Here is a 26,927-nt window from a genome sequence, read left to right on the forward strand (position 1 = left end):
CCACCATTCTGTAAACCATTTTTTACGCAATCATCAAAACAACTTTTTTTTTCATAGAATTAACATAGAAGCTCGTAAATCACCAAAGTTACCTCGGGCTGCCCAAGAAATTTCAAGATCTCCACGGCTACCTATAAGGAAGCCATCTATTGGCTCACCCAGTTTAACTCGCAGAGAGTTTCCTTTGGAAGACATCACACAGGTATAATTAAAACAGAAAAGTTTAATCAGTGCTGTAAACGTGATGTTGATTTTTGATTGCAGCTCCCTTTGCTGGATCAGCTGAAAAATGGTTTCTGTAGGGAACCTCAGAAAACAATACCTGGTGCAGTAACTTTTATAACATATATAGTGCCTATGTGCTGCTGCATATTGCCAAGTGCAAATAAAGTGCAAAATACTCTCTGGATCAAGAGTATTATCACATCTTCATGATTCTGTTTATAATTGATGCTTAGCTTGAAATAAATCATGAAACCATTGCTACTCTAAAATCATCTTAAGTAATAAAGCTAAAATCAGAAAGGGCTTCATATAAGGTGCAACGGACCATCCCTGACAGGAGATAACACAAAATAGACAAAGTTAAATTCCTTAAATATCTGACAAATTATCCCCCACAGAAAATTGTGAAGAATGTGTTCGATGCATTTTACGTGGTCTTTTCAAAGGGCCTGCTTAATAGTGCTGCAAGCTCTGCCTTACATCAGTGAATACTGATACATTAGGGTAGTTTTTGGCACGGAAATGTATACTTTGTGTTTTTGTTCTAAAATGTGCTTTGTGTGTTCACTAACAGGTGGTTTATGAGAAAATACAACATGTGACAGGCCTATATCTTGTCAGATATGTATTTTTAAAAGTAGCTATAATACAATTGTGAATAAAGGAAAAAAAAATCATACCTTGTAATATATACTGTATGCAAGGAAACGGCTATAGAGAGAAGAAAACAACATGCAGTTATGAGCAGTTCAGTTGTTTCTGTAATTTTTGCTATTTCATTCTCTAATGCTAAATTCTTTAAAATGTTATGATATATTTTTTGCTTCAGCATAACTACCTGGCTCAGGTCACCTCCAACATATGGGGAACCAAATTTAAGATTGTAGGTTTGGCAGCCTTCCTTCCAGCCAATCTTGGTGCAGGTATGTGATATTTCACCTTTTTATATTTATTAGGACAGTGACAAAAATGGTATTGAAGAAATCATAGAATTTTTATAAATACACATACAAATTATATGTATATGTTTATATCCTCAATATGACTTAATTAAGCTTTTGCTTTATTTGTGTTGTCAGATTTGTTGTGTCAATGTGCGCATTCTGTGCTGGTCAAAAGGCTTGCACTCACTGTGCCACATAAGCTTGGGTAAATAAATTGCTTCCCAAGCACTCAATCAAATATTAATGGAGATTTTGCTAAGAAAATATTTTATATATATATATATATATATATATATATATATATATATATATATATATATATATATATATATATATATATATATATATATATATATATTGAATAAAGTACCCCCTATTGTAAAATATAAAGATAATATAAGTTACCGAGGAATTTCATGACCATATACAGGTCATGGAACTCCTAGGTAACTTCTAATATCCTCATATTTTGCAACTGGGGGTATTTTATTATAATACACAAGTTTCAGTGAGTCATGTGACAGAAATGACATCAGAACTCAACGTTTATAACTGATGACATCAGAACTCTCCGTTTATAAGGATATAATTTACAGGATATTCATGGCTTTTGTGTATTTTATATATATATATATATATATATATATATATATATATATATATATATATATATATATATATACACACATATAGATATCTTCATTATTAAGTAAATGGGTAGCTGGTTTGTGTGGAGAAGATATAGGCCTTTAGCTTGGGTCCACACTTGTGTGCTATTATTGGTTTATTTAGTGTTTTGGGGGTTGAAATAGTGGTCTTGTTCTATTGTGAACCAAAGCAGAGTTTCTGAAGTCTGATGCCAGGGGATTATTTGAGTCAACTGGGCCGCCAGATAACAATTTAGGTTTGGGATACCTAGGTCACCTTTGTAGCAGCGGCAACAGGCTGTGGTAAAGTTTAATCTGGTTCTTTTTCCATTCCATATGAAGCTGTTGAAAGCTTTCAGTGTGGTGTCTAATAATACCTTTGGGAGTGAAGTTGGTGAGGTACAGAATAAATATAATTATAAAGGATTGCAGACATTTTAAGTATAACAAACAAGGGAAAGCTGTGCTCACCCCTAATTTTTAAAACCATTAGGCGGGGGTGCAATGAAGCTGTGACCACAAAACCGCATTTTTCAGTAGCAGTATGCACAAAACGTCTCTGTCTTAAATATATTGATAATGGGTTGAGTGCAGAGGACTCTTGTATTTGTCTATAGACATTTTAAGTGCTATTACTTGTCCTTCCCAAGACTTTATCATGTTCATAACTTGATATACTTTAGTTTTGATATCTATTGCCATTGTTGCATAATGTGATAAATTCACACCTAAGTTTTTGGTTGCCACTAAAAATTCAAATTTGATCTCCTGTAATTTCTTGTAGTGGTCTGGGGAATTAATATTAAGGGCTTCTGATTTGGTGGGATTTACCTCAAGGCCTGACAATTTAGCAAAAGTGGAAAGTGTTTTTTAAAGATATGGTAAAGAGGACATGGGGTTAGATAGAGTCAGTATAAGGGCCTGACCCAGGGGCTCTATTGCTTGGGCAAATAACAGGGGACAAAGAGCACCCCTGTCTGTTGCCTATCTGGATATTAAATTCTATGGAGCTAAAGCCCATGTGGTTGGCTTTCAATTTAGAGAGATTATATAAGACTGAAATTATTTGTTAGAAAGATTGGGGAAAATTATAAGATTTCAACACCTCATTCAAATGTTACCATGAAATAGTATCACAATGCTTTTTCCAGGTCAAGGGATAAATGCATTGATGGTGTTCCGTTTTTTTGGCTACATGGATCAGGCTAAGAATCCTAAAAATATGTGTGACCTGTCTTTATGTAATGAATCCAGAATTGGTCTTTGAACATCTTTATTGCAAGCATTATTTACAGTCTTGTGACCATAATTTTAGCCAATAATGTTAAGTCTATATTTAGGATGGAGATAGGGTGGGAGTTTTTACAGCAAGTAGTGTCTTCAGTCAGGTTTAGGTATTCTGACTTTAATCCATTGATAAATACACTTCTAAAAATCCCATAGGAATGACTAGAAAGTGGGAGAATGTTTCTGTGATAAACTCTAATCTCACATGTTGATAATTCTGATCCTATGCTTCTGATTTGAAAAGCATCATATTTAATATTAAATAGTGAATTAGCTGCTTTTGAAACAAGTACTTATGTCTTGCACTTTTTCCAGTTTGTCCATGCTAACATTTTTCCCTCCCTTTGGTCCCAGTTATTTATAAAACAAGCTTGCTGCACCTCCAACCAAGGCAAATGACCATCTACCTTCCGGAAGTACGGAAAATATCAATGGACTATATCAATTTGCCGGTATTTAATACCAATGTTTTCAGTGAAGATGAGGATGATTTACCAGGCAAGCGTGTATCCTCTTTTTTATCTCCTTTGTCACAAAGCTAATGCATCTGTGCTCCCGTGGAAATATTTCCCAATCAATGAGTAGCAATTAGCAGCTTAACCAGAAAATGTGTGCTTGTTATATTTTGTCTTTCTTTTTTGGCTTGTAAAAACATCGCACATTTGTCAGCAAATGCAGAATACTAGCATTTTTATAAAAAAGTCAGTTTTGAGGAGATGATTAAAAATGCATGACTATATGCATAAAGTAATAAATATTGCCACAGATACACCATCATTTGTTTGCTAATTTAAAAAGAATATAGATCAAACATTCAGTGACACTACCTCAGCAGACCTCTATTAAACTAGGTTGGGGTTGCAGGTCACTAAACCAAACAGCCAAATACTGAGAGATGTGTCTGGTTGAACTTCAGATTGGAAGCAAACCTCAAGGAGTTTACTGTCAGATTATAATCCTACCCCAGCCTAGTTATGTCAGTTATGCCTAGGGAATAGGACTGAGCAGGACAGACTTTACATGATAATAAACATGATTATAATAAGGCTTTGAAAATGGTCTAAAGATACTTGTAAACCATTTATATTAGTTTTGTTTGTGTCCCTTTATTTATCTTGCTTGGATTATTTGTTTTGTGAGTCCTGTTGTTTCATAGATATTAATTATTAAGAAATAGTATTATATTGTTAAAGTAAATTTGGTTTGTTGTTGTTAACTTTCCTTTGTATTATTCTTCTTTTAGTAACTGGAACATCTGGGGCCCCTGAGAACAATCCCCCTTGCACTGTGAATATTCCAATTGCACCCATTCATAGCTCAGCTCAAGCGATGTCACCAACTCAAAGCATAGGCTTGGTTCAGTCTTTGCTAGCCAATCAGAATGTACAGTTGGATGTTCTTGCCAATCAAATGGTAGCTGCTGCACCACCACTAGATCACCCAGCAGAAAGTGCTGTTCCATATCCAGCTCCAAATCGGTACTCCAACCCAGGACAGGTAATATTTGGTGGAGTTGAAATGGGCCGCTTGATACAGCCACCACAACCTCCCTTGCATATGGCACACCAACCCCAAGGGTCTGCGCAGATGTCAATTATAGATCACAGTGAAAGGGACCATGAACATCTGCAGAAGACAAAACCTTTGCGCACTATACCTCAGTATGCAGAAGGTGATGCTGTTGTATTTACAGCTGTTCAGGAAATGCAAATCAACAAACTGAATCCACCTCCACCATACCCTGGAACTATTCCAGCTCCTCCAACATCAGCAGCACCACCTCCTCCTATCTCTCAGCCACCTGTGGATATTTGTTCAAAGAAAAGTGAATTCTCTCTCTTCTCAAATCCCCACTACCAGCCCCCTCTGGGATATGAGCGAATTACAACATTTGACAGCAGTGGAAATGTTGAAGAGGTATGCAGACCACGAACGCGAATGCTCTGTACTCAAAATACATATACACTTCAAGGGCCAGGTAGCTCTGCTACATTAAGGGTGTCTGCAACTGAAAAGAAAATTAAGCAGCCTTGCACCAGTGCTACACTGAACAGACTCACTGTTCCTCGTTATTCTATTCCATCTGGGGATCCACCACCATACCCAGAAATAGCTGCACAGCTTGCTCAAGGAAGGAATGTGGCTCAGAGGATAGATAGCAGTCTTATTCATGCTACTCTCCGAAGGAATAGTCGGGAAGCTGCTCTGAAAATGGCCCAGATAGTGGACAACCAGAGAGCACCACTGCAGCATCCACCCAAATCAAAAAGCAACGTTGTTCCTGCCCAGTTCCAGCAAAGGACTCCCACAGCATTGTATACTTGCAGCCAATGCAGTAGCGGCACTGGTGTGATGAGTAGCAGCAATTATACTGGCAATATGAGCACCAACACAATTAGTGCTGGAAATATTCGGCCTGATTTATCAACAGGGATTGGCTCGCAACAGAGTTCAGTCATAGTGCACTCTGCCAGCACAACTCCTTTAGCTTCCCAGTCCTCATATAACCTGTTAAGTCCAGCTGAAAGCTACAGAGACAGGACAGAATATATTAACTCTGCATTCACTGAAGATGAGGCTGTTTCACAGCATTTCCCAGTAGACAAACCAGTAAGGCATTTAAACTTTGCTGAGACAGGACTAACTATAAAACGACCCCCACCTTATCAGTGGGACCCTAGAGTAAGTGAGAATATTTGGGTCCCGCAGGAAAGGACTGCTCATAACACATTGCCTATTCCTAAGAGGCCTCCTCCACTTATCATTGGTCAAAACCAGCATTTAGATATGTCACGTGTGCCATTTATTTCCCCAAAGTCTCCAACCAGTCCCATTTCTACATTTCAAGCAAATTATGGAGTTGGAATACCATATACTGGGGCTTACAGTGTACCTCCGCCTCATCAGCAAATTCAAAATCCTTGTTCCCCAAAAGAAGCTTTATCCCCACCACAGTTTGTGCAGCAAGAACCAACAATAGTTCTACAGCCAGCATATCCACCCAGCCTACCTTGTTGCCCATTGCCCCCGATGTATCCTGGCAATAGTACTTGTAATGGTTTACAGCTTCCTGCGATAGCTTTGCACCCATGGAACAGTTATAATGCATGCCCACCAGTGCAGAATGTCCAGGCTGCCCTTCCACCAAAGCCTCACATGGTGCCAGAAAAGACTGTTTTATCTCCTCCTCAGCCAGAACTTCAAAATAATGTAGGTACAGAGGTTATGGTGGAAACAGCTGATAATTTCCAAGAGGTTTTGTCATTAACAGAGAGCCCAGTTCCCCAGCGAACAGACAAGTTTGCTAAGAAAAACAGAAAGCGCATAGACAGCAGAGCGGAGGAAGGGAATGTGCAAGCTATCACTGAAGGCAAAGTGAAAAAGGATGCAAGAACTTTGGGTGACTTTAATTCCCTTATTGCCAGTCCCAGACTAGGAAGAGAAAAGAAGAAAGTCAAAAGTCAAAAAGACCAGCTAAAATCAAAGAAGTTGAATAAGACAAATGAGTTTCAGGATAGTTCAGAGAGCGAGCCTGAACTCTTCATCAGCGGAGATGAACTAATGAACCAGAGCCAGAGCAATAAAAAAGGGTGGAAAACAAAAAGAAATCTTAGGACAGCGAGCGATCTAGATGAATTTAAGTGCCGAAAGGCTAATGAAAAAGATGATGGACGCTTGGGGAGCCAAGGGTTTGTTTATGTCATGGCAAATAAACAACCTCTATGGAACGAGGCAACGCAGGTCTATCAGTTGGACTTTGGAGGAAGAGTAACTCAAGAATCTGCCAAAAATTTCCAGATTGAACTGGAAGGAAGACAGGTAAGTTTAGATTAGCATCAAACCATTTTATACCTACGTCATTTGATATTCTGATGTATATTTTTTATGTACGATTTTATATCTACGTCATTTGAACTGATATTCTGAACAGTTCAGTGTGAAAATAAAACTGGGTAAATAGATGCTGTGCAAAATAAAAAACATTTTCAATATAGTTATTTAGTCAAAAATATAGTCTATAAAGACTGGAGTGACTGGATATCTAACATTATAGCCAGAACCCAACTTCCTCCTCTTTATATCTCTAACCTTTTGGTTTGTCAGTGACTTAAAAATGGGGGCCATATGGGACGTAACTGTTAGTTTGATTTTGATCCTTAGCATTCAGGATTCAAAACCAGACTAACGTAACAGTTATGTCCCATACGGCCTTCAAGTGATTGACTGTTAACAGGCTAGAGAGCTGCAAAGTAGAAAGTAGTGTTCTGACTCTTATATTAGATATCCATTCACTCCAGCCTTTGTAGATGACATTTTTGGCTAACATATTGAAAAAAATGTTGCCCAGTTTTTATTTTTGCACTGAACTGTTCCTTTAATGCTCTTTTTTTATACTGAGGTATTGCTTAAACCCTGTAGCTACACTAACGATGGACCTGAAGGATATTAACCCTGAAAGGGGGGGGGGAGACTATGCTTCACAATCTTGATCACGTATTACAAGTTAAACTGGCCTTTTTATGAATACTACCCTGGTACAAAATATGCCAGCATTTCCATAGAGAGCTTTCTGTAGTAAATATGCTATCATGCATAGAAAGGAGAATTATGGGCAATTGCAATGGTATCAGGCATATGGGGATGTTGATATGAGGTAGGATTATAACCTGCTAGCATGCTGACCCCCCCCCCCACAAGGCTCCTGGTAATATTATAATCCCCTTACAAGAAACCAAAATGGCCATGGTCTAGCCTAAAAAGCTGCATATAAACCATTAACCATAAAAACGGTGCATCCACTTACACTCTTCAGGATTTGTTTGAGCGGTGTTACCATCAAAACATATAAAACACCTGGACACTCTCCATAGAATGCAGCTCTGTGTGTATTTCATACTTGTATATTATATATAGCCTGATATGCTGTGACTAAAGGCACTTGCAACTGCCAGTGAATTATCTTATTTTATTAAATGATCTTATTTATTTATTTATTTTGCTTAGGGAAAAAATTTAAATCAAATGTAAAAAAATAAAATAAAACACATAAGATGAAAGAGATCTCTGACATAAAAAATATTCCTTTCGCCATTTGTTATCTGGGAAGTTCCAAATTACTATTATTATTAATATTAATAACAATAATAATAATATTATTAACAACACATTATAAAGAGTCAACATATTCTCCAGTGCTGTACAATAAGTGGGTATATAAATCGAACATACAGATTTTCATGTCCGTTATTTTGAATTACCTTTGTTTTTCAAATTAAATAGAACCTTTATCAAGAAAACCACAGGTTTTCAGGTAATGCAGTAGATTCCATACCTCTACTACTATTAAAATGGTTTATTCGGATAACAGTATTAATTTAAGGGAATATTTTCGTAAAATGTATAATTGTCATTGTCACCATGTTTGCATGTAATAAATGCCAGTACTTTGTCACTGATTGTTTTCCTTCTTTTATCCAGGTAATGCAGTTTGGCAGGATTGATGGCAACGCATATATTTTGGACTTTCAGTATCCCTTTTCAGCTGTCCAAGCTTTTGCCGTTGCTTTGGCTAATGTGACTCAGCGCCTGAAATGAGCGAAGGTTTGACCTTAACAGGAACATTTCAAATATGATTTATACGGGAGCGAACACAAAGCCGAGTGCAAGTGAAAAAGCGGAAAGATTAAAACTGGAAAAACAACAGAACAAATGCCTACACAGAGGCTCCTTCTTAGAAATTGTTGTTTATTTTTCTTTTTCATTGTTTTTTTTACATGCAATATTGCTGATATTTGGGTGGGAGCCATTTTATGTTAAGGTGGGAGTGTGGCTTTTGGCTTGTATTGATGGTTCTGTTGTGTTCAGTGCAATAGATGTTTGAATATTACATGAAAAACTGCCTTATTTATATATGATTTTGTTGTTGTTGTTAAGCAATGGCCTACATGGTTCATTAAACCTGTTTTTTTCTGTTTGTAGTACCACAAACTCAAAATTTGCAACTAAATGATATTTTCTAATACTTGAATGCATTAAAAATGTTTTCTAAGTGGGCACAGAAGGTTGTATACATTTTTAATGGCTTTTGCTTTATTGTGCTTTTCAAATTATTTACACTTCATTCCAGAGAGGACTTTCATCTCTTTTTATTGGCAAACCTTTGCAATATTTATATGTAAGAACTAAACAAAACATGTGTCAACGCATCTCAAATTATTTTTGTTGTATATTCTTTATTTTCAGTTTTTAAAATAAACAAAGGGAGATACAAAAAATAAAAGGGGAGGGTACTAATAGTCGTATAATTTATAACTCAAGTAGTATACAAGTTATGACACTATTCAAGATTCATGAACTTGTGTTTTCTATGCTTTCTAAAACTCTGAAGTTTTTATAGTTAGTTCCATCAAACTCAAGGCCTCCTTAACACACACATATAAAAACATATAGAACTATATAATGGAAGGCTGCAACTATTGCTTAGGCAAATGTTCCCAGGGGACTGTGATGGGGGGGCAGCCTAAAAGCAAGTTAGGGTGAGGACTGGTGCCTGCTTATTTGCTGAGCTTGACTTGTCTGTAATTCTTTAATGAACTTTAAAACATAAATAAGGTCGACAGAAGCCTCAGGATGTCCTAGAGGTCCTCCCCTGAACTGGAGCATGACAATAGAATCAAGATGGTGCACACAGCCCTAATTCATACAGGGAGACCCAGTCAACGTATCGGTTTCTTGCTTCACATGGGAACATAATCATAGGCTCATTTTTCTGCAGTTGTCCATCTGCTTGGAAAACACTGTGAGAACCGTACACACGTATTATCCGATTCAAAATGGAATTAAAGGTTTTGCAGAATACCAGAACTTTGTAAAGATCAGAATGCAACAATTGCATTGTGTAATGCTTAAATTATTTCTCTATGGAAAGTGAGAGAGGAAGAGTGAGAGTGTGGCTGACTTGATTGGACAATTGGACATTGGTTGTATTATACCAGGTTGTACACAAGGTAGTGCATACCTGAACAGCTGACTTTCCCTGTGAAAGAGTACATCTGAAACCAGCGTGCAAATCTAAATCAACAAGCATAAAATAATAGTTGTAGAATATTTGCACAATACTATACCTTTATAATAATGTTGAGGTGTTCCACTTGCACGAAAATAGATGTTAAAGGGCTGGATCACCTAGATTGGCCAATGCTAAGTAACATTTCAATTGGACTTCTTTTTTTAAATAGTTGTTTTAATGATTTGCCTCTTGACTCTTTTCAGCTTTCACATGGGGGTCAATGACTTCACCTAAAAAACGAATGCTCTGTAAGGCTACACATTTATTGTTATTGCCACATTTTATAATTCGTCTTTATTTCCAGTCCCCCTCCTATTCATATTCTAGTCTCTCTCCTATTCATAGTCCAGTCTCTTATTCAAATCAATGCATGTTTGCTAGGGTAATTCGGACCATAGCAACCAGATTGCAAACTGGAGAGCTACTGAATAAAAAGCTCATTAACTCAAAAAACATAAAATGAAAACCAATTACAAATTGCCTCAGACATCACACTAAAACAACTCAAAGGTGAAAGAACCTTTAAAAGTAGAATACAAGGCACAATATGAAGCTGGGCATAAACTTAGCTTAAAATAACTGTTAAAATAACTCAAATAGATAAAATGTTTTACTAATGAAATGATGTTCCAAAATGCAGAAATGTATACAGCAAAATCTCAGTGTTACATCCCATAAAAAAAGTAAAATAGGGGTTCTGCTGTATTTAATTATTCTCAAGTTTGTGGCGGGGTTTTTTTTAAAGGTCATTTTTAAGTTAACCTTAAGTATGTTATAGAATGGCCAATTCTAAGACACTTTTCAATTGGTCTTCATTATTTTTTATAGTTTTTGAATGATTTGCCTTCTATTTCTGGCAGATTTTCGGAGTCTGGCTTTTTGCAGCATTTGAGTTTATTTTTTACATGAAAAATGTTTGCGTTTTTGCCCCAAAAAGCCCGTCCAGAAAAATTTAAGTTTTAGTAAATAACCTCCTTATCATTAATGCTAATTTTTATTACTCATCCTATTCATATTACAGTTTTTTATTCAAATACATGATTGTTAGGGTAATTTGGAACTTAGCAACCATATTGCTGAAATTGCAAATTGCTGAAAAAGCTAAATAACTCAAAAACCACAAATAAAAAATGAAAACCAATTACAAATTGTCTTAGAATATCACTTTCTACATCATACTAAAAGTTAACTCGAAGGTGAACAACCCCTTTTACTAAAATGACACTGATATGGTGATAAACTTAAGAAATTTCAATCCTGATGAAGCTGTGTTTTGTCAATTAAATGCTTCATCGATCACATTTGTGCCTAATAAGAAAGAATTAGAGCCATTCCCCAGTCTGTGTGTGCAGGTTCTTGTATTTCAAATTGCTAAAGTAATATAGAGATACATTCCCAAGTGTCCAAGGAACTGAGGCACCGCACTGATACCTGAAAATAAGGAGCACAGTGGCAAGAAATATCCTCAGAATCAGACTTTGATTTAATTTAAGTCAGGCCCAGCAATCTGTGAGTTCTGGCAAATGCCAGAGGGGCTGCTATAAGGTGCCATAGAAAGTCAGTATTTAGTGGGCTGGTGAGGACTGTTTGGGCCTCTGTGTGGGCTGATTGAGCCTCTGTGTACCTGAAATGCCAGAGCCTATTTTAATTCTCAGTCTGGACCTGATTTAAGTCAACAAGTTAGCTAGGTGAGTCAGACTTCTACATGCACATTTGTTTAAAGTATGCCCAGAAGAACCTTATTGTGAGGAAACATTGAGTGTTGTACCAATTACTCTATTGTAGTTACAACAATTTCTAGGACAATAAATAAGCAATCGACCTCAGAAGGGGACAAAGTCTTCCCGTAGTGCCTGTAGTAAGGTTCAGAGTTAAATTATACATTTATTTTAAAGCATGAATTCCACATGCTTCCTGTATACATCAGGACACTCATGGGGTCTAGGAACTTGGAACCTTTTATTTTTTGTGTTCAATTTTCGCAGTTGGGGTATTCTAAGGTGCAACCTTGCTTTCTGTAGTTTGAGACTTGCTGCTTGGTCTTGGGCATGGCGTCTGATGATGAACAGATTAATCTTTTTCTCTTAGTTTTGCTGCATAGTGTACGTCTAACTGCTTCCCTATCCAATGTATTCATTTAAGTGGCTCCATGGCAGGGAGGGGAAAGCAACATTTTATATGTCATTTTTAGTTGTCCCCCATTAGAAAATAGTAGTTGAGGTACAGCATAGGTAGAGCAACAACTGTAATACATTATGGGTTTATTTAAATTCCTTTCAAAAGAATGGAAACTTTTTTTAATAGCCTACATTTAATTAAAGTACACTTTGAGTATTGCATTTATTGGATGGAACAGCAGTATAAACCTATTTGTGCATTAATGGTGGTGTCTAAGAGGGATTTTCTGAGTTCGCTTGTGTGTGTGTTGTCAGAAGCACTCTGTTGCAAAGCAATCCGCTTCAAATCCCAGAGGGTGGCACCTATGAATGCCACACAACATCGTTGCTTTGTGGCGTGGCGGCGTTCCGCATTAAACGTGCAAGGGGTTCCTTGCTTGCAGCAGCCTGTGTGCCATGGATTTCTTCTTTAGTGGCAGCGTATGATGTCATTGCACCGTGCTTTGGCGCAAAAATTCTAAATAACAGGATGCAGCGCCGATTCTGATGACAGAGCCGCCTGAGGCAGCTCCTAAAATGCCACCCCCCCCCTCGCCTGCTTACTGATCGGAAGGGGAGGCATCCAAGGCAGGAACAATAGTGCGGAGATCGCAACTGCACCCTCTCGCACTAGTAAAGCCAAATTTCTGGTTTCAAAACCGGAAATTCGGCTCTTAAAAGTACCAGGAGCGGCTTTTTGCCACCTCTGTAAGCATATCTGGCGCTGCCGCCTGAGGCGAGCACCTCAGTTCGCCTCATTGGCGCAGCGCCCCTGACAGGATGTTAGAGACATGGGTTCAATTCCCAAATATAGGTCCTTCCAGGGTGTTCTCATATTTTTCTTGATCTGCCAGTTCCTGATCTCCTGTTACAACTTTGACTTTGCTTAGATAGGCATAGTGTTCCTGTTTGTATGTTAGGGTGGAAGGCATTTCCTTTAGAAGCCAGTGACTATATAAATCTTCCTCCTACACCTATATCAACAGGAAAAAAGAACAGATTTCATCACTTCAAATTCAACAAAAGCAAACACGCAATAATGTATATTCATGTTCCTTAACTCACAGATGGTCATAAAACTATATTTCAAAGTGTTGTAACAAATTAATGGGCCAAGAGTCAGGTAAATATGTGCTGATTCTTGGTTGGTCTGAAAATTTTTGTTTTAAATCACAATAAACGTTTGACTATAAAGCACTGCGCATAACTGTTTAAATATAGTGGGGAATGTACTGTAAGTAAAGAGAATAAACACAAAGGACACTTATTAACAGAGGGTGGGCATGTCATTTGTTTGCTCAGTAGTAACTAAGATTACATAGATGATGATATGGCCGGTAACAAACAAAGTCATCACAGAACATTCTGAACAGGTACAAGAACACAAAAATCTAAGTTAAAGATTAACAATGAAAGTTATGACATTTTAAAAGAAATATTAGAAGTGAGTGTGATTTTGGCAACAGATTTTAAGTGCATTAAACAAGAACAGACCTATCACAGCTTTCATCAAAGGTATTGTCTATAAATATTACTTCTATTTGTACTTGTAAATATTATATTTTGTATGTATTATGTCTTTAGTGTGCTATACTCATATACACATTGCTGTACAGTTTACAATAGATGAATAGTACAGATGGGTAAATAAACAGTACAGCCAATAAATAGTAAATATATATATAGTTACTAACATAAAGTGCAACTGGTTAACAGATACAGAATACAGGTTGTCCCTATCGTCCCCATAATCTAAGATCTTAATCGGAAACTGTTAGGATGTGCGCAGTGATTTATTTTGTCTGCCTGTAGGTGTGGTATAAATGTTTTTTTTTTGTTAACAATTTCAACTTTGTTGTAGCTGAATGTGCCTTGAAGAGCATGGGCTGCTGGGAAAGGCAGACTTGCATACTTAAGTAACATACAAATTGCTGTTTATAAAAACTCCTGATCTCAGAGCAAGCAGTGAAGTGTGGCTGTCTGAAAATAGGTAGTTGCAAGGTACCCTGTTTTTTTTATATGGAGTTGGGACAGTGCTTTCTGTGAAAAGTTATCAAAAATATTTTTTTCTGGTTTTTTTTTCCACCTGGATAAGTATATTGTTCTAGAAATCCTCTAGAAGTTGCGTGTGCTTTAGAGCAGGTGACTTTTTGTTATAGCCTATGGGAAGACACGCTAAGGCAGTTCGGGGAGATTGTCGCCCAGAACAAGAGGCGATTAGTCGCCACAGTCACAAAATCTCCTCGTGTGAACTAACCCTTAAAGAGGTTTGCTGGCCAGCAAAACAGATAGGGGAAAAACATTAAGCAGACAAAATAAATCACCGTGCATATCCAAACAGAAAATCTTAATCAGAAACATTGAATTATTAATAATATTTAATTTTAAATGGCTAGCCATGGCTAAGAAAATCTAGTTTTACAGAATATAAAAGTTGTAATTATTATATGCCTTTATAAAAATTGACTTTTGTCTTAAGGTGTTAATGATAAAAAAAAAAGTATGAGGCTGAGTGTATAACCTTTAGTTATACACCCGGAACCACATACAGACGTTTCAGTGAGATAATGGACTTTTATTATTGACTGATGTTCAGGAAAAAAAGATTAGGAATCCAACTTAAACAATTATCCAAAAGGACCTTTGAGCATGTGTCTTTGCATAATAATGTATACGTCTAGCTGAGCAACTTGGGAAATTTCATGTTACAGTTTTAAAATATTTATTTTAAAGAAAACACTCAGCAATGTGTGCTGTTAGAAAATGCAGCAATGTTATTCAGCCTATGGACCTATACCCAGGTTTTGCACATAATAAAACACAGCACCTTTACTATCCCTCAGATGCATGATTTCTCATTTAATAGAGTGACCTGTTGTTTAGTCCATTGATACTATGAAATGTATCCATAATCTCTTGGTCAAATGGAAGGTGTTTGATTGTGGTTTAAACAGATGGAAGATTGAAGCTTAGCACCTTTAAAAAAAACTTAAAAGGAAAACTATACCCCCAAAATGAATACTTAAGAAACAGATAGTTTAGATCATATTAAGTGGCATATTAAAGAATCTTACTAAACTGGAATATATATTTAAGTAAATATTTCCCTTTTACATCTCTTGCCTTGAACCCCCATTTTGTGATGGTCTGTGTGCTGCCTCAGAGATCACCTGACCAGAAATACTACAACTCTAACTATAACAGGAAGAAGTGTGGAAGCAAAAGTCAGAACTCTGTCTGTTAATTGGCTCATGTGACCAAAGAAGTATAGTGTGTTTGGTTTGTTTGTGTGCACAGTGAATCATACGATCCCAGGGGGCCGGCCCTTATTTTTTAAAATGTAAATTTTCTATTTATGATTACCCAATGGCACATACTACTAGAAATGTATATTATTATGAAAATGGCTTGTTTACATGAAGCAGAGTTTTACACATGAGCTGTTTTATGCAATATCTTTTTATAGAGACCTACATTGTTTGGGGGGTATAGTTTTCCTTTAAGTGCATGTTCTAATCTTTGCCACACTGTGCTGCTGAGTTAGGATTGCCACCTGTCCGGGTAAAAAAAGTGAAAATCCTATTTGGAAGGGCTGTCTTGGTGAAAAGTGCCAAATTAGGAAATCTGGACAGGACATTGACAGTTAATGTTAATGACATGGCGATCAGCCAATTGCTGATTGCTGTGTCTTCAGCCACGCCCCTGATGTCATCCTCCCCAATGTCATCAGTCCTGCCCCTATGCCACTGGCCCGCCTCCAACATCATCCGCCCCGCCCCCCTGCCAGTTTTCCCCGAACGGAAAAGGTGCCAACCCTATGCTGAGTACTCTTGAATGGCACAATTCTGTGGTTTTGGGGTAAGTGAACAGCAGAATGAAGCTCAGCACCTTCAAAAATTCCTGGGTTCAGGTCTGGCTGCATATGTTCATAAGCTATAGAATGCTGAAACCTGATTAAGTGATTGGTGGACTGTTCCAGGAGGAGGACTGATGTTTTATGAAATAAAATTAAAGGACTGTCCCTAAAAATGTTTTTGCAAACTATGTTAAAACGAATACATTGTAATATGAAATGATGCACTTCAGCCAGGGCTGTTGCATGTGCAGGTCCCAATGTTTTTTGTAGCAGAAAAAGTAACGTGCAGACCTCCTGGATGAGAGGATGATACCTGAAACCTGCATTTGGACATACCATGTTAGAACACATAAAGATCACACAATCAAACCAAGTGACAAACATTCCTATTAATTTATCGGATTATGTCCCTCTGGTTATCAGTTGAGAAGATAGCATTTTTAAAGTTATTGTCCAAGAAACAACTATTTTCATGTGCCGGTTTGCCATTAAAGCATAAAAAGGTGTGAGTTATGCACACACACACACACAAAGAAAGATTAGCAAGTTTATACATTAGGGGCATACAGGTATGGGATCTGTTATCCGGAAACCCATTGTCCAGAAAGTTCTGATTTATTGAAAGATCGTCTCCCATAAACTCAATTTTATCCAAATAATCAAATTTTTTTAAAATGATTTCCTTTTTCTCTGTAATAATAAAACAGTACATTGTACTTGATCCAAACTAAAATATAATTAATCTTTATTGTAAACAAAACCAGCCTATTGGGTTTTTTTTATGTTTATATGCTTTTCTAGTAGCATTAAAGTATTAAGATCCAAATTATGGAAACATCCCTTATCCAGAAAACGCCAGGTCTCAAGCATTCTGGGTGCCATGTCCCTTACCTGTATTTATCAAAATGTGTCCTTACCATGTAAAGCAAAAAGAAACCTTGACAGAACATTACCTGAAAAGGCTGCACAAACCTAGTTAGCTTTCTTTTTAGTTGGTGTAGTTAGTAACATTGTGTAAGGCAGATTAGATCTGGTTATGCAAGTGTACTAGTTTGCTTGGCTTTGTTCCAATGTGTCAGTAAGTCATTGCGACGCTGTAACAGGGTGCACCAGTGTATAACATGTAACCCATTTTTGGCCACCCCCCCCCCTGTGCCAAAGGTTATACATCATACTATTTCTTACCATTTGCAGGTCCTGAGTTCCCTTTGCTAGGTGAAAGGGTACTGGAAAAACTCTTCTCTGGCAGTGCCTCCACCTAATGGGATCCAGGAATACACCTGCGGGTGGCCCCATTAGGAAAACATTCAATACACACACTTGTATGGTGTAACAAATAACTTTATACAAGATAAATGCAGATTTAAAGGCTAAGTACCAAAATCACATTACAATTATGCATTTCCATAGTATAACCCACAACCCTGGGAATCCTGTGCCAGTCCCATCCTGGTAATTCCCTACCAGGCAAAGTCCCACACTACTCCATTGGAAGAATAAGAATCTTAGCCCCTTATCCCCAATGAGTACAATGGGTCCCAAGTAGCACTATCAGCCTAAACTACCTCTCCCTCCGGATTTAGTATTGGCTCCCTCAAAGCAGGCATAAACAAAGCCCATGTCACAAATGGAAATATGCTGGATCCTCTCTTTTTCTACGCTCCCCAGGGCATCACTCACTCTGGGGATTTACTCAGATGGGTAGGCTCACCCAGAGCTGTAGCAGGCATCCACATAGATGAATCCATTCCATGAAAGATATGCAGCTTGTGTTATCCTCCAGGGTATTGCTCCCAACACTCTCGATAACCCTTTTCCTCCTTACATCCAGCTCCTAATGCTGTCTATAGCGCGAGCACTTAAGACTTCCACTGCTGAACTACAACTCTCAACACTCTCCATAGTGTGAGCACTCAAACTAGCATTTCCAAGCTCAAAACCCACATGGTTGAACTTCCAGGTATTTGAGTGTTCTGCCTCAGCTTTGGCAGGCGTATCGAACTCCCCTTTAGCCTACATTTTGCCGGTTTAGATTCACTTTTTCCTCAGTGAAATATCAGTCAGCAGTAAGACCAAATCTCAATGAAACTGCATGTCTGAGCACATGGCTCTTCTTTTATAGTGGTACACCTTGTGGCAACCTCCAGTATCTGCCATGCTGCACCAGCACAAGGGCTTTAGCCCCTTTTCCAGGCCGTGAGAAACCCTGTAGTTAAATCTAAACAGGGTTTCCAAACCATGTGGATTAAAATGGATAGGAAATTAACCCTACGGGTCCCTACAAATATAAAAGCAGTATATGAGGGCTGAATTAGCCCTTTACCACACACTACCATTGCAAGGAGACTTTGGGTTAGCACTTACAAATAATTTAAATTCCACCCCTAAATAACAGATGAACTCAGGAACAACTTTATTCTCTGTCAATTCACTGTTTATCACAGTTTTTCAGTTATTCACATGGGCACCATTTCTATTAAAACAGTACAGGGTTCAGGTTGCTTCTCCCAGTGCCCAGCTTGTTGACATTCTCTTTAGTCAGTGGGCCTCTTGTGATACAGGTGTCTGTCCCGGGATGCAACACACATCAAAGGGATTCAAGGACCTACCTAATCCTGCCCCTGTCACTGTGTCCCTGATTAGTGAGATACCGTTGGGGTTCTGATATTGTTTCTTGGTGGACCCTTAGCTAGGGCCAAGTCCCCCTTGGATGGCCATCTGTGCTCACTCGCTTCTGCTCCACTCAGCTCACTCACATTTGCTTCCTCCCCTGCAATTGTTTGCACAGGCGCATTCCTCTGGTTTTTGACAGCGATCAGGAAATGTAAATCTATTCTACAATAAAAAAATGTAGAAGTGGCTGGGCTGCATGCTATCCCTAAATTTGTGCTGCCTTAGGCCTGGGCCTTTGTGGCCTTTCCACAAATCAGAGACTGAAAGTGAGAACATGTATTTAAGGTGTGTTAGAATAAGTGACATATGAAGTACACACCCACCCCAAAATACAAAAACATACCCATAATTTTTGCATAATATGTAATACATGTATGAAATACATGTAAGTCCACCAGTGAGTAAAGCCCAAGTTTAGTAATCAAGTCCATAGGCTGTAATAAAATGAAATAAATGACATGAGGATGACCAATAATATGGTAGTGCTTTATAGTACCAGTCTAGCAGCTCACTCTATCACACTGTTCAATAAAACATAAATCTAGACAAAGAAACATAAACAAGAAATAAAGCTTGTCCATAAATTACCATTATCTGTATTCAGAAAATTTAAGATTAGGACTAGGGCAAGGATACAAAATCTATGGCATCAAGGACATTCCAATTAGTATCATGCTCATCCACGGTTAATTTACAGGAAACATTTCATTATCCAAAAATCATTAAAACCTCTTGGTATCTAATTTCTTAATCCAAAACATTTATTTTTGTTGCAACTTTTGCAAATCATAGCTCTCACTAACTCTATGGAATCTGGCCTATTTTATAAATAGAGATTTTACCATTTACACAAAAAAGGAATCTCAGCGTATGGTGAATGCCATAGTTTCATAAACACGTGTTTACAATTTGGGGTACAACAAAATAACGTGTTCAACCATAGGCTCTTAAATGTTTGTTTTTCACCACTGGGAGTAAAGCACTTAGGGACCAATGTAATAAAAGTTGAAAATTTTGTACGATGATTTGTAGCTCATAGCACAAAATCAGTATGCTTTTAAACTGGTGACCAATAAATAATACCTTGGTATTACAGCAATACATTGGTTGCTGTTGTTACTAGACCTGGGGTAAGCTTTGCACTTTTTATTAAAATAACCATTTTTTACAATTTGTTCAATAGTTTCAGTGCAGATACAGTAAGTGGTTGTTTTGTACAGCAAAATATTATTTGTACCCACCAACAGTGAAGCCTTCGTCATAATCCAATTAAAATTATGAAATTATCCCATTAACTGTGATTAAGGGAGAGAGAGAGAGAGAGAGAGAGAGAGAGAGAGAGAGAGAGAGAGAGAGAGAGAGAGAGAGAGAGAGAGAGAGATCTGGCAGTTCTGGGTAAAATTAACCTGCATGTTTGCCTCCTAACACACAGTTTGAGCACTACGCTTAGAATACTACTATGTAGGACAACTACCAGACAGAACTTAAATTCACATTCTGCAATTTAAGATGCTGACTGGACAGTTACCCTAGCAACCAGATAATAGTTAAAGGAGAATTCAACCCTTAACTAACAAAAAACCCTACCAAGTGGCGGAACTACCGGGGGAGCAGGGGGTGCGAGCGGGCCAGGGCCCGCACCCCCTCAGGGCCCCCCAGCAGCCCACACCCCACTGAACAGTTTCAGACTGGAGAGTGGACCTGGTCCAACACTGATCTCTAGGGCTGGAATGAAGATTTTTTGTTCGTTATATTTTGTAGGTTTTGACTTAAAAATACGAAATTCATCATGAACATTCAAAGAATTTGGCTATGTCTTTCCATTTGCTTTGGTTACTCATTAAGTAACCGTGTATACATTCACCCGTTCAACCTATTTGCTTACAACAAAAACGAGTGTGAAAAAGTCAAAAAACAAAATCACACAGCAGAAGTATCATTCACTCCAGTCTCTATCGAAGTAAATATTGCACCTGAAGAAGAAACATTGGGAAGCACAAGAGCTCTAGAAATTAAGCTACTTGGGACTGTTGAAAGGCAAAGAGTGAGTATATTACCATCTCTTGTGAATGATGTTGGATTTCGGTGTTTTAATGGATGGAAAGAAACACACAAAGATGACACCATCCTTATGTCTTTCACCAATCTATTTGGATCACTGGTTTCTTTTTACTTGGGTGCCTCAACTCACACTTCAGCTGATCTGCAGGCATTTTTAGGATTTGCTCACCAGTCAGGGGACCAAGACTGCGTCTCTAAAGTGGATGCTCTAAAAGTCATTTCAACACTCAAGCACATTGATAACCGTCTCTTTTCCAAAGATAACAGCATTGAGTCACAGAAAATGACATGTCTGTTTGTCTCCAAAGATGTTCCTCTGTCTGAAACCTTTATTCATAATCTGATTCCTTCATCTGATAAATTTTATGTGAGAGGGGTAGATTTTACCAATCCCCCCAAAGCTGTGGACTTAATCAAAAAATATCTGGACACTCGGTCAACGAAAAAAGGCAAATATATATTAACACCAGTTGATGCCTCTACCAATATCCTTTTTACTAGCTATCTCCATTTTAAAGGTAGGAACACATTGGATTTTAATTTCCTTATACACAGAAACAAAAGCAATATTTATTAGATTTTATATATATATATAAACATTTACTGATCTGAGAAACCCTGCAACGATTACGTTTGCATTTATAGATCGAACTTGTACAGTGTATATTTGTCCTATATCAGGGGTCCCCAACCTGTTTTACCCGTGAGCCAAACTTCAATGTAAAATATTTGGAGAGCAACACAAGTATGCAAAAAGTTCCTGGGGTGACAAATATGGGCTGTGATTTGCTATTGGTAATCCCAATGTGGAGTAGTCGCCTACAGAATGCTTGGTTTGGCAGTACAGATTGTTTTAAGCCAGGGGCACTGCACCAATAAGGTGAGTTGAGAAAGTTGCCTAAGGCAGCAGCACCCCATTAGTTATCAATGGCGCCAAGAGACTAATTTATGGTTTCTAAATGGGAAATTCAGCTCTTCTATCACACAGAGCACCACTGCGCTCCATACGCTAGTGTCCTGACCTCCCCTGGGCCCCCCCCAAGCCAGTGGTGGAACTACCGGGGGGAGCAGGGGGTGCAATTGAAAGGCAACTGGGAGCAATATCCAATGGATTGGAGAGCAACATGTTACTCATGAGCCACTGGTTGGGGATCACTGTCCTATATTTTGGAATGAGTTATTATTTCTGTCCTTTTTGGTGTAAATTAAACCATTCTGAATGAAGTGGTGCAGAAGGCAATGTTTGCACTTTACTGTGTTTTCCATCTATTTACTGGTGGGCAGAAGGGCATTACTCTCAACTGTAGTACTATCTTTCAGCTAGTAACATCACCTCTATGATTCCTTTAGTTTAGATTGACTTGGAGTCCAGCAGATGCAGCTAGAGTGATAAATACCCTGCTGTCAACCAAATAATTATTTTATATTTTGATTAAATGGGCTGGAAGAGAATATAAATATTCGGAACACAGTTTTCACCAAAGGAAGCTCATGGTGGTTAGTTATTTTAAAGGAGAAGGAAAGCTACTGAGGCATTTTATTGCCAATAGATTAGCCGCAATAGTGCAAGCTAGAATGCTATATTTATTCTGTAGAATGTTTTACCATACCTGAGTAAAAAGTTCTAGAACTCTCTGTTTGTTTAGGATAGGAGCTGCAGTATTAATGTGGTGTGACATCACTTCCTGCCTGAGTCTCTCCCTGCTCTGGGCTCAGATTACAGTAGAGAAGGGAGGGGGCGGGGGAAGAGGAGCAAACTGAGCATGCTCTTGCCCAGGGCAATGAGGTTTAAGCTGAAGGCAGGAAGTCTGATACAGAAGCCCATGTGTACACAATAGAAGGAAAGAAATGCAGTGTTTCTTTTGACAGGGGACTCAGAGCAGCACGACTTGGGGGGTTTACTGGTATATTTAGATGGACCTTTCTGATAAGGCTTACTTAGTTTTAACCTTTCCTTCTCCTTTAAGGGATCTATAGAATGTAAATACAGTGCTCTGCACAGTATAAAATTAACTCTTTAGAACATAATGGACTATGAAATGCACTTAATTATATATTGTAATAATAATAATAATGTTTTATAGGCACACTGCAAAATTCATATTTAATTCCGGAACCTCAAGATTTTTGGATTGAGCCAGGCAGAAAAATTGCTACTTCCATGATTTCAATGTCTGGAATGTTCCATTATAAGCATGACATCAACATGAATCAGGTTATAGTAAAGGTTCCACTAGGTGAAAATGATTTCATGCTATTGATTCAGCCAATAAATGAGAACACCCTTGAAAATATAGAGTCTTCCCTTTCTTGGGATACATTTCTGAAATGGCTGGAGAACCTATCAAGCAGGTATGGCACTTCTATCTTGTTGCATGTATTTAATGGTTTATCTACTGGGTAGCAATAAGATTATTTTTATATGGGAACTATTTCATGGGAGTGTTACAGAAAAACAAATGCAATCTTTTCAACGGGGGCATAACATCAGAGGAAGCAGACCTTGTGGTTGCAAGGGGGGCCAGGAGTGTAGGGGACATAATTAATGAACAATGTCAATATATCTTGGTAGAATAGGCCAAATATTTGGGGACCTAAATATGCCATGGGTCTCAGTAATATATAGTTAAGCCACTGCTTATCAATGATATTAGTTTTAGGAAAAATGAGATGTAGAGGCCATTAATTTCCAAAACATAAACAAAGTGATCTGAAAGGGAGATTGAAATAAAATAGGGAATCAGAATCACAATGCATACAACTGTTTCTGAACTGGTAATTACTGAATTGACTGTGATCTGCCCTGTAAAGGAAATTGTATATCCCACCATAGCTTGACTTTTTTGAATGAATTCACAATTACAATTCAATTAAGTGATGCATGGTACTATATGTGGGATAACAGACCCACTAAATGAAAAACGTGGACATTGCAAACAAAGCAACAAGGCTTTCTAAGAGATTTTGATGAGCCTCCTAGCCAGCTTAATACATATCATCATTTAATTATAATTAGTTATAATTAGCAGAGATTTGGGACTTTTAATCTAAATATGCCCCACCTTCAACATGCACAAAGTCATTCGCACTCCCTGCCTCAAATGCTCGTGGCAATGCCTAAAGTTCTACAATATTTTAAGTACAGTAAATGCCTATGTATGAGTTTTAGAACACAATCTGATATTTCTTTCACCATGCATTAATTAGACAAAGTCAATAATGAAAGTGGAAACATTAAACTGCTAGTTCAACAGGCACCAGCTTGACTACAGTATGCTTCAGATAGCAATTTTAGTTTACACAATGTAAATCATCTGCTTATACAGATCAACTGGGTTTGTAGAATAAATTATATGACTCATAATATGTGGACTTTTTTGTTTACAGGACCTATGTTTTGGAAACTTATCACATCAATTACAACTTTTTCCCCAAAGGGAATAATTACATTAACATTTTCTTCTTTTTATTCCTATAGCCAAATCAATCTATCTTTGCCAAAGATGGAAATAGAAAGTTCTTATGATATTCAAGAAATTCTTAGCAACATGGAGTTACCATATCTACTCGGAAAAAAAGCTGAATTTACTAAGATAAGCAATGTACAGCTCACAGTTGGAAAGGTAACATTGAGAAACATACCAGTTAGCATTTGCAATGTCACGATATGAGGTTGATTACAAATGTATTCATATCCACATTACATGGAAGCTCAGAAACCTGGTTAGCATCAGAATGTAATAATCAGCCCTGTAGCATCAACTTTTATGACAGAGGAACCTGCTCAATAATTTCTCATGACCTCTAAGCCTAGATTCTCAACAGCTGCCCAGACCCATTGAGCATGTGCAGTGTCACTGACACTTTTAACAAAAGCCAAGATGGTGACCCCCTATGCACACCTTTAAAGGCCTGAATCATTACTTTTGTAGAGATTCTGATTTGTCCTCAGACAAAAAGCATTTATTAAAGTGTAAATAAAACCATAATTACATGGGGGCAGATGCACTAAAGGGCGAATTGTAGTCAGTGACCATTTCGCATTCATCTCACCACTTCGACAGGTGAAAATTCGCTACCACTGCGCTAATTCCCTAATATGCGAAGTTGCGCCCTGGACAACAAATGCTGGCGACTTTTCGCTAGCTTTACTTCGGCAGTGCAAGCATTTCATAGCGAAGATGCGCTAGCGTTCATATGTGCCAATCGAAAATTCGCTGGTGATCTTGCGCTTAGGTCAATTTGCATACGGCGGGTAATTTAAAGTTGTATGGAGGTCTTTATTATAAATGTTGGTGCAAATGCTTGAAGTAATCACTTTATTAAGGGAACCTTAATAAAGACAAGAGAGTTAATATAATGCCCTACATATGAGCCCACTGTAAAATTAATGTTCCATATGTTATAAAATGTGTGGAAAAACTGGTTATCCAAAAAAAGTTTGTTAGGACTTTTGCCGTGCTTAAAAATAAAAAAAAAAGTCGGCAGCGTTTTTTGAACTTTAATGCATTTTCGGCACATAGGATATGATGTGACAGAAGTTTAAAGAAGATCTAGCTTCTTTTTAGCACTTCGCCTGGTCTGAGGTAGCAAAGTCAACTCTGGCGAAATAGGTAACGTTTAGTAAAATCTGCACTTTAGTGAATTTGCGGAGTAATGATTGTTCGCCAGAGCTAAAAGTCGCCTGGCTATAGAGTGGGAATGAACGCTAGCTATGGTCCCGTTTGCTAGCGCATTGGCACCTGCACCTGTTAGTGATTTGGCGAGGTCCCTGCGGGTGGTAACAACTTCACCCTTTAGTGAATCTGCTCCATGCACTAAACATTTATTATTTAATTAATTTATCATTGAATTAAAACAAAGTTGTTTCTTCTAAGAGCTCACTAATATTTTTGTTTTGCCATTGTTTCAGGTTATTAATAAAGTTCATTTTGAGCTACAAGAAAGTGGTGAACATGTAAATAAAGCACAACATATCCCACTGAATAAAAAAGACCAAGAGCCACTGGAGATCAAATTTGACAAGCCATTCTTTTTTGTTGTCTTTGAAGGCACAACAAAGGCATTGCTTTTTATTGGAAGAGTGAAAAGTCCTCTAAGTACAATGTAACATTTTGATTTTCAAGAAAAATATGGTAAACGAACTGCAAACATTGCTTCTAAATAATTGCTCCAATTATATATTTATATATATATATATATATATATGTGTGTATATATATATACTTCCCCAAAATCCCAGCACTCACGATAAATGGTCCTCACATTGCCTGGGTGCACGCCTCACAAAAGCTGCATACGATCCTCTCCAAAAGAAGCCGCACTGCTCAGGACTTATTGCAAAGTAATATATTTATTAGAAAACCTAACGTTTCGGCTGCAACACCAGCCTTTGTCAAAGTGTCACTTTGACAAAGGCTGGTGTTGCAGCCGAAACGTTAGGTTTTCTAATAAATATATTACTTTGCAATAAGTCCTGAGCAGTGCGGCTTCTTTTGGAGAGGATTGTGTGTATATATATATATATATAGAAATATTCATCAATTCCGGATGCACACAAGGATTTTTGGAAATAAAAAACGTAACTTTTATTTAATATATCATTAAAAGAAAACAGGCCTGTTTTCTTTTAATGATATATTAAATAAAAGTTACGTTTTTTATTTCCAAAAATCCTTGTGTGCATCTGGAATTGATGAATATTTCTACATACCAGACAAATGGATAGCACCTGGGTGAATTGATGAACTAGAGCGTGGGAGTGCTTGATCCAGTACTTTTTCTATATATATATATATATATATATATATATATATATATATATATATATATATATATATATATAAATATATATATATATATATACATATATATATATATCTACATATACATACATATATATATATATATATATATATATATATACATATATATATATATCTACATATACATACATATATATATATATATATATATATATATATACATATATATATATATGATGAAGGA

At 37.5% G+C, this 26,927-nt stretch overlaps 2 protein-coding genes across 2 annotated transcripts in view; both read left to right on the forward strand.

The window, feature by feature from the left end:
• Positions 1-9,157, forward strand: part of tulp4.L (TUB like protein 4 L homeolog) — a 91,362-nt gene extending 82,205 nt beyond the window's left edge. The window contains exons 11-15 of the mRNA XM_018263094.2: positions 58-202; positions 1,055-1,148; positions 3,458-3,601; positions 4,347-6,922; positions 8,582-9,157. Of these exons, the coding sequence (XP_018118583.2) occupies positions 58-202; positions 1,055-1,148; positions 3,458-3,601; positions 4,347-6,922; positions 8,582-8,698 (3,076 nt within the window). The 3' untranslated portion in view covers positions 8,699-9,157. The remainder of the gene's footprint in view (positions 1-57; positions 203-1,054; positions 1,149-3,457; positions 3,602-4,346; positions 6,923-8,581) is intronic.
• A 2,572-nt stretch (positions 9,158-11,729) lies between these two features.
• On the forward strand, positions 11,730-26,300 carry agt.L (angiotensinogen L homeolog). Its single transcript, XM_041562771.1, has 5 exons — positions 11,730-13,843; positions 20,619-21,436; positions 23,003-23,270; positions 24,397-24,541; positions 25,831-26,300. The coding sequence occupies exons 2-5, from the start codon at positions 20,647-20,649 to the stop codon at positions 26,026-26,028; spliced, it is 1,401 nt and encodes a 466-aa protein (XP_041418705.1). The 5' UTR covers positions 11,730-13,843; positions 20,619-20,646; the 3' UTR covers positions 26,029-26,300.
• Positions 26,301-26,927: the final 627 nt, after the last annotated feature.

This window comes from Xenopus laevis, chromosome 5L, assembly GCF_017654675.1.
Source record: "Xenopus laevis strain J_2021 chromosome 5L, Xenopus_laevis_v10.1, whole genome shotgun sequence".
NCBI classification, from domain to species: Eukaryota; Metazoa; Chordata; class Amphibia; order Anura; family Pipidae; genus Xenopus; species Xenopus laevis.

Excerpts from the sequence above, each read along its gene's own strand:
- agt.L (XM_041562771.1), top strand. The coding sequence starts at position 20,647 with ATGAACATTCAAAGAATTTGGCTATGTCTTTCCATTTGCTTTGGTTAC. Across the intron at positions 21,437-23,002 it reads TAGCTATCTCCATTTTAAAG|GCACACTGCAAAATTCATAT; the intron begins GTAGGAACACAT and ends AATGTTTTATAG. Across the intron at positions 23,271-24,396 it reads CTGGAGAACCTATCAAGCAG|CCAAATCAATCTATCTTTGC; the intron begins GTATGGCACTTC and ends TTATTCCTATAG.